The sequence below is a fragment of the Arachis duranensis genome, chromosome 2 (assembly GCF_000817695.3).
Source record: "Arachis duranensis cultivar V14167 chromosome 2, aradu.V14167.gnm2.J7QH, whole genome shotgun sequence".
Classification (NCBI taxonomy): domain Eukaryota; kingdom Viridiplantae; phylum Streptophyta; class Magnoliopsida; order Fabales; family Fabaceae; genus Arachis; species Arachis duranensis.
The window spans coordinates 14,851,240-14,860,052 of NC_029773.3; the positions used below are offsets into that span (position 1 = coordinate 14,851,240).

The window sequence follows — 8,813 nt, forward strand, 5'->3', positions numbered from 1 at the left end:
ACTGAGTTGACAAAAAAATTTTGATAAAATTTTTAATTTACCCTTCTCTCTAATGATCTCCATCAACAACCATAGGGTTCACCACCACTCCACTTATCGGAGAGCAAGAAGGATCTACTAATAATATCCACCACACGTGAACTTTGATTCCTGAAGATTCTATCATTCCGTTCTAGCCAAATTGTCCAGATAACAGCAAAGAAGCCAATCACCCACCTCCTCCTCTCACCTCTTCTTGCTGCAGCATTCGTCCAGCTTTCAAAGTATTGTTTGAGTGTACCAGGCATGGTCCATTTCCTTCCAAGAGCGAATAGCCAAGCACACCACACCTACCAGAAAAGCTCACAATCAGCAAACAAATAAAAAGCAGACTCCACAGACTTACCACATAAGACACATGTACGATCATTTGGGTTAATTACACCTAGTCTACACAGTCTGTCCTTAGTATTTACCCTCCCCACCAACACAAACCAAGAGATTAACTCGATCCTTGGTGGAACGAAACCCTTCCAAATTGCACTTGTGAAGCTATAGCTTGTTATTTCCTCCGGGAGAACCGCTTTTTGCAACACCTGCACAAATGAGTTAGTCAAATAAATACCAGATCTATCAAATTTTTAAACCACTTTGTCCTCCCTCTCAGATGTTAGCTGAACAGACTATAAAACCTGATAGAGTTGGTTTACTAGTGCCAACTACCACTTAAAAAGATCTCTCTTCCATTGAAAATTCTATATCTACTCTAGCCCATCCCAAAACTCGCAATCCCCAATAACAGAACCTTTGAGGTTTGAGACCGAGAAAAGCCTTGGAAACAACTCTTTAAAAACACCGTGAGGTAACCAGATATCCTCCCAGAACCGTACTGTTCTGCCATTCCCTACATCCATATACAAACCCCTGTTCATTTTTTCTCTCACATGTGACTCACTAATTTGTAACTGGCAAATATCCTTCCAAGGACCCCCTTGTAGGTACAGGTTGACCACACAGTATCTCATTTGGATTCAAGTTATTACAGGAGCAGACAACTTTCTTCCACAGGGGACAATCCTCTTTCGAGAACCTCCACCACCACTTAAAGAGCAAAGCTGTATTCCGAATTACTGTGTCTCCAATTCCCAGACGACATGCCTTTTTTGGAGCCATCACCACTTCCCATTTTACTAGTGGTATCCCATTTCTCCCATTCTCTTTACTCCACAAGAAGCGCCTTTGGAGTGAGATCAACTTCTCCGCTACCACCTTCGGCATCTTGTATAGGCTAAGATAGTAGATAGACAAACTATTCAGAACAGACTTAATAAGAACCAGCTTACCCGCTTTGTTTAGGGTCTTTGCTTTCCACAAACTTAACTTGTCTTCCACCTTATCAATCACCGGTTTTCAAGTCTTCACAAGCCTCGGGTTTGCTCCAAGAGAAATGCCAAGATATCGGACTGGTAGAGACTCCTCCTTGCATCCCAGCAACTGACACATCTTACGCGCCCAATGCCGACCACTGTTAACCAGAATGAAGCTAGACTTCTCAAAATTGATACTCAACCCCGACATCAGCTCAAAGCAACGTAACAATCACTTTGTAGTTTCTGATAGTCTTTTCCTCAGTAGGACAGAAGAGAATGGTATCATCTACAAACTGTAAGTACGACAGCTCAATGTTATCCCTTCCAACTAAAAGTGGATAGATGCGGCCATTCCTCACTGCCTCCCTAATTATCCTATGTAGCACATCAACAACTAGCACAAACAGAAACGGCGATAAAGGGTCTCCTTGTCATAGTCCCCTTTCCATCTTGAAAGGCTTAGTGGGAGACCCATTTATCAAAACCGACATAGATGCAAAGCAGACACACTCCTTAATCCACCCCTTCCATATATGAACCAATTTTTTTATCCATAATCTCACAAAAATCCCAAGAATAAGGAGGTGAGGAGGAAGAAAAATGGAAGCAAGGACAATGTAACCATAAAAAAAAAGAAACAACGACAATCAAATTTAATCAAAACAAAACACATTAAAGTAACAATAAAAAAGAAGAAGAAAAATGAAAACAGTGCTGCAGACAAAAAGAAGAACACCACCACAACGAAGATGAGAAGAAGAAGAGCATAAATACCAAATCCCAACCTCTGAGAACATATTGTGACAGAAATACAGAAAACCTCCAAGAGAAGCACGAAGTTACAACTCTTCTTTGGCGCTACTCGAAAGCTCGCCATTAGCAGCATCCATGCCTACTTCCGAATATCGCGATGGAGACAGAGAATTTTTCGAATTTCACTGTCACAGTAGGGTTTGATTTGCCGGCAAAGCTTTTGGAAAATTTTGCAGAGAATTGTTTAACCAAGAACTTGAATTCGAAAATGTAGCCAGATCCAAAGTCTTTGTCTCTTTCGTTTTTTATCTGTAAAAAATCCATTCTTATTATTGTTGGTAAAGAATAAGACGATAATAAAGTTATGTGATGAGAAGTTAGAATGATAGAAAAATTGGGATACGGTGAGAGGTTGGTGACCATAGGAATTAGGGGTAAGAGAGGATGGAATTAGGGTTTCTGAACAAAGAATAAATTAGAGATTTCATCAATTTTTTTTTAAATCAGCATTTTCTGTCAATAAAAACGAAATTAAATGATGGATGTTAACTTTTGTTAAATTTAAAAATCGTTCAGAGACCATATTTATCAATAATATCTATTAGGTATAATTTTATTAGTGACTGAATTTTTCAAGTATCGAATTAATATTTATCTCTTATCTAAATTATTCTTTTAAATATGTTATTTACCATTAAAAACGATTTAAATAATTTTTCCTAAATTACGAGTTATTAAATTACTTTTAGTAGTTAACATTGTCTTAAATATTTTCATAAAATACTTATATAATAATCCTGAAAAATTTTTAAGTATATTAGTACATTAATATTTCAATAATTGTTATGATTGATCTTAATTATTTATTATATATATTTTTTATAAGTAAGATTCACGTTTAAAAATTAATGAAATATCAATATATCCGTGAAAATTCTCCAATATTCCTTTGCACAAAAGGAACCATGTGCCTGTCCCAGTTTTGGATGCTACGCTGTTCCAAATCCAATGTCACAGCTTCCACTTTCTCTTCTCTTTGCAAGTTGCAACCTCTGAACTGAAACGAACTCTCAAGCCTCAACTGAGTCATAGGTACGTAATTGTACTACTAATACTATGCTGTGTTCTCTAATAATTATACAACGTTGTTTCTTTCTTTCTCTCCATATCCATGGCACCAGATTCCACCCTTTTCAACACCCCAGATCCATTTTCAACCTCTACTCAACGCCCTTTTGCTTACCCTTATCATTTTTTGTGTTTCATTTGCCACTTTCATTGCAAAAATCGAACCTTTTCACCATTTCAGTTATATATATAAGTCTCTTTGCCTGTGGCATCCAAAATTTTGTTTCCACTGACGTTTTGATTCTTTTAAACGTCTCCAACTGTCGGTGATTTCCTTTTTACCCTTATGCTTCCTTTTCATTTCAAAGTAATTTTGATATGCATTTATTCATATAGCTGGTTTTGACAGTGCCAGTTGAAAGTTCTGCTCATCTTCCATGTTTGGAATATTACAAAAAAAAAGAAAGATAGTTCAATACTTCAATTGTTATTTGATTTATTTATTAGATTTCGCTTTCATGCTCATTATTGCAGCTATAATTTTTAAAAAATTAATTTATATAATTTTTTGTTTGGTGAGAGAATGTGAAGCAGGTCCTACAAAGAGGTGATATTGTCCTTTAACTGTTAAGTGATGGGTGGTGATGCTGTTTCATTTCTTCTTGTGTTTTATTTTTTATTTTTTATTTTTCAGTTTTCAGATCATGTTTCAAGGTGTTCTCAACTTCATCAAGTAGTTGGTTTGTGGAACAAGTTCATTTATTTGATTGTTGCCCTTAAAATCAAGGGCAAACCTGAACTCAGAAGCGAGTGAGTGCGGTGAGGAAATTTTGGGATGGTTGTTTAACTAAAATAGTTGCTTTTACTTTTGAATTATCTTTGTTCCTTTCAGTTGTATGCTAGTTGAAGTCATGGTGATAAGTGTGATTCTTATGTAGTGGCCAGAATGGCGAGAGGGCGAGCAGATGGGAGCCCGAGAAAACGGTTGGTCACGATTATGTTGGTTTTCGTGACTATTGGTGGTTTGATTTACTTGTATTCTCAGAATAGCAGCGAGTCTTCGGCTGTTAACAAATCTTTGAAACAATTTAGCTGGAAGGGGGATGGAGTTAATGATGAATCTTCATCCGGAACCAGTGTTGTACCAAAGACCATTCCAGTGAGTTATCTTGATCTGGACTTAACGGGACACAATGTTTAGATTGCTGCTAGTCTCAAATGTTACTTTTCAATGTGAACATTCAAGTTATATTTACTGTTCTACTACATGTTTAAGGTCTGCGATGATCGTCTATCGGAACTCATTCCATGCCTAGACAGAAATCTCATATACCAAACAAGATTGAAGCTTGATTTGAATTTGATGGAGCATTATGAACGACATTGCCCAATGCCCGAGAGGCGTTATAATTGTTTGATTCCCCCTCCTCCAGGGTACAAGGTAACTGTCTTCTCTTGTAGTTTCTTCATAGATGGAACTTAGAAAGTTTGAAATATTTAGAAGGATGGAACTAAGAAAGTTCGAAATATTTAGAAGTTTTTGTGTTCTTAGGCTTTAAGTGTCTTATATGGTTCTTCATGATTATAGGTTCCAATCAAGTGGCCAAAAAGTAGAGATCAGGTATGGAAGGCAAATATACCTCATACCCATCTTGCAACTGAAAAATCTGACCAGAACTGGATGGTTGTAAAAGGCGAAAAGATTGTTTTTCCTGGTGGAGGAACTCACTTTCATTACGGTGCCGATAAATATATTGCATCAATTGCCAATGTAAGCTAGTTACTCCTGTTTGGGTTGGGACTAAAATAATCACAAAAGCGTAATTTATTCATCAAAAACATTATAACTTCTCCTCATGACTGGTATTGCAGATGCTCAACTTCCCAGATAATAATATAAACAATAGAGGAAGGCTCCGCAACGTTTTTGATGTTGGCTGCGGTGTTGCAAGCTTCGGAGGATACCTACTTTCTTCTGATGTAATTGCAATGTCATTAGCACCAAATGATGTTCATGAAAATCAAATCCAGTTTGCTTTAGAGAGAGGAATTCCGGCATATCTTGGTGTTTTAGGAACTAAAAGACTACCGTACCCTAGTAGATCATTTGAACTTGCTCATTGTTCTCGTTGTAGAATTGATTGGCTTCAAAGGGATGGTATTCTTCTTCTTGAGCTGGATAGACTGCTTCGGCCAGGAGGCTACTTCGCCTACTCATCTCCTGAAGCTTATGCTCAAGATGAAGAGGATAAGAGAATTTGGAAAGAAATGAGTGCTCTTGTGGAGCGGATGTGTTGGAAAATAGCTGCTAAGAAGAACCAAACTGTTATATGGGTGAAGCCACTTACAAACGATTGCTACTTAAGAAGAGAGCCCGATACTCGGCCACCGCTTTGCAAATCCAATGATGATCCTGATGCTGTTTGGGGAGTTAATATGGAAGCTTGCATCACACGTTACTCTGATCGTAAGTGATAACCTCGCTCTTCCTTACAATAATTTTTCTGATTCATAAAAAAATGTCGAGGGCATAGGATAAAACTCATTAGAATGTTCCGAAACCATACATTACATTGCTCTAAAAACGCTAATCTGAAAGATGAAACAAACAACTGCAGCTTTTTTTTTTTGGGTTAAAAAACAACTGCAGCAAATTTCTGCCTTGTGATCATACGGTTTCTTACAAGAGTGTGAAGAGTTGATTATGTAAATAAGTAGCTTTTTCATTTTTAGATAGATGCTTCATCTCTCTGTTTATATCTATTAATGTTGCATGGTTTGGTTTTGTTCCAGTAGCAGTTTCTCATGTTAATTCATGAATCTTAAAAGTTGAAAATTCAGTGTCAATAACTACATATCCTGCTGGTTTCTACAGAAATGCACAAAGCAAGAGGAAGCGGTTTGGCTCCTTGGCCGGCACGATTGACGACCCCTCCTCCTCGTCTTGCCGACTTCAATTATTCTGCCGATTTTTTTAACAAGGACATGGTAATTCAATATATATATCCTTTTCCCCCTTTTAATTTCTTCAATAATGTTTAGTGTGATTCCTTAAATTTTACCTACACTAAAGATAATAAAAATATCAGATAAAATATTTGAGAGGGTGGAGAAGGACCCGTTGGAAACTATTAACATACCAAAAATACAGAGAGAGATAACTGAGATAAGATAAATTTGAGATGATTGCATTGCAATCCTCGGTGACTGTTGAAGTGTCATTTTCTATCAAATCTTTTTTCTATAATTGAATTGAATACATGATTAGCTTGATAGTATATCTGATTATCTATACTCTCGGGGCATTGGCACAAAAAGCAAAGACATGCATATAAGCGTCAAGTTTACGAAAGGACTAATTTTGTGCAGGAAGTTTGGCAACAACGAGTCAATGATTATTGGACCGTGCTTGGCAATAAAATTAAGCCTGACACGATCCGGAATGTGATGGACATGAAGGCAAATTTAGGTTCATTTGCTGCTGCTTTGAAGGACAAAGATGTTTGGGTTATGAATGTGGTGCCAGAAAATGGGCCAAACACACTGAAGATAATATACGACAGAGGACTGTTGGGAACGGTTCACAACTGGTATGACTCATCTTTGTAAAAGGAATGTTCTTCACTAGGCTACATATAATAGCAATTCCTGCCAGTTCTAACTAATTTTGATTTTTGTTTCTTTTTAATATTCTATTTTGAGCCATTATTACTTTTTTTTAAAAATTTAAAGATTTGACTAGAGATGTTTACATTGGGATTTTGTGGTGTCGTATGATTCAGATAGACTGGATGAGTGGTCGGTCTCACTAGGTTAGATATGGTTAGGAAATGATCGCATCACAGATCGAGTAAGAGTACTGTTGATTATAGAGATGGTAGAATCTTGTCACAAGTCGTATGGATATGTTTGGAGAAGGCCTATCAAGGCTCGAGTTAGAAGAGTGGATCGAGTGTAGTATTATTGCTAGTGGTAGAAAGAGACCTAATAAAACTTTAGAGAAAATTACTAAGATTCAATATAAATTGTCTAAACACAAATATGATTTTTGATAGGGCATTGTGGTGTCTTTTGATCTAATATCGCAAACTCCGCCTAGTGGACAATGCTAGTGTTATCCGATTCACGAACAGCGAAGCAGAGGTTGGATGTTGGGGTTATTGACAAACAAAGAGCAAGTTATCAACTCAAAATACTGATTTCCTATTAATATTAGACTCAAAGGCTTAAATTAAGCATGGTAGTTTTCCAATTAACCTAAATGCTTTGTTGCTTTTGCAGTGCTATTTTGTGACCTTGTTTTGCTGTCAATGTGACAGGTGCGAAGCATTTTCGACCTACCCTCGTACATATGACCTACTCCATGCGTCAACTATATTTTCTGATATCATTGAGAAGGAATGCAGTCCGGAAGATTTACTAATTGAGATGGATAGAATCCTCCGGCCGAAGGGTTTCATCATCGTCCACGATAAGCGGTCAGTGGTGCTGGCAATAAAGAAATTCTTGCCGGCGTTGCACTGGGAGAAAGTGGCCATATCTGGTGAGGATGACGATGCCATATTGATCATTCAAAAGAAGATTTGGTTGACAAGTGAGAGCATCAGGGTTTCAGAATAGTGACATATAGTCATATACTACTATCAATGAAGATGGATGGCAATCTTGTTCTTTCACTTGGAAGTGTAAAATGGAAGCAATACTGAGTGCAAAGATGGCTTATAGCTCTTTTTTCCCTATGCTTTAGGTGTGTTCTTTTTCCCTCCTTTATATGTTATTGGGTTATTCTTATTCTCGTGAGTAGCTTGAGTTGTAATGAAAGCTCAACCAAATCATGGTCCTTGAATTTTTGCATGCGAACATTGTAACCATGATGTCATTATTGAGGAAATTAGAGGAATCTGGGTAATTATACTGTTTCGAAACTAATTTGAACAAAGTACGGGATATATTAACAATGTTTACATGGATTACCATTTAGGTTTTTATTTTGTGGAGAGATGGTGTAAAAGTATTATTATATCCATTTATGCATTAACTATTAGTGTTTCATCATGTCTCAATTTTCAACTTTTCTTTTTATCCAAAAAATTTCACAAAAAAAAAAATTGTGTAATATTATTTTACAACAATGTTTAGTCCCACTAGGTGGGGTTGGCTACATAAATTAAACAACGTCATTGAATTCTATCATGTATCATGTCTACAGAGAGATCGTTTATATGTAGATTTCGTTTGATCATCTCATGGATGGTCTTCATAGGTCTTCCTTTGCTTTTCATCCATTGTCTATCTTCTATCTCATCCACTCTCCTGACTGGGTGTTCTGTCGGTCTTCTTTTCACATATCCAAACTATCTGAGACGCGATTCTACCATCTTTTCTACAATAGGTGCTACTCCAACTCTCTTTCTTATATCTGCTTTATCCAATTGTGTATGACTACTCATCCATCTCAACATCTTCACCTTTGCTACACTTAACTTATGTTCGTGCTCTCTTTTTGCTGCTGAACACTCTGTACCACAAAGCATAGCCAGTCTGATTCCAGTGCGATATAATTTACTTTTTAAGTTTTAAAGGCATTTGTCATATAAAATCAGACGTATTCCGCCATTTTGACCAACCTGCTTGGATTCTAGG

At 36.9% G+C, this 8,813-nt stretch overlaps 1 protein-coding gene across 4 annotated transcripts; it reads left to right on the forward strand.

Moving 5' to 3' along the window:
• Positions 1 to 3,037: 3,037 nt before the first annotated feature.
• Positions 3,038 to 8,220, forward strand: LOC107473712 (probable methyltransferase PMT3). 4 transcript variants are annotated; one of them, XR_001589084.3, is made up of 10 exons: positions 3,038 to 3,194; positions 3,865 to 3,980; positions 4,109 to 4,329; positions 4,447 to 4,611; positions 4,759 to 4,941; positions 5,043 to 5,637; positions 6,046 to 6,158; positions 6,540 to 6,760; positions 7,226 to 7,410; positions 7,490 to 7,618. XR_001589084.3 is itself a non-coding variant. In XM_016093298.3 (9 exons), exons 3-9 carry the CDS (start codon positions 4,117 to 4,119, stop codon positions 7,788 to 7,790), a joined length of 1,791 nt encoding a protein of 596 aa, XP_015948784.1. In that variant the 5' UTR covers positions 3,038 to 3,194; positions 3,865 to 3,989; positions 4,109 to 4,116; the 3' UTR covers positions 7,791 to 8,220. The 4 variants fall into 4 exon arrangements, 3 of the variants coding, with proteins under 3 accessions (XP_015948784.1, XP_015948782.1, XP_052113295.1); XM_016093298.3 differs by lacking the exon at positions 7,226 to 7,410 and having other exon boundaries at positions 3,865 to 3,989; positions 7,490 to 8,220; XM_016093296.3 differs by lacking the exon at positions 7,226 to 7,410 and having other exon boundaries at positions 7,490 to 8,220.
• Positions 8,221 to 8,813: the final 593 nt, after the last annotated feature.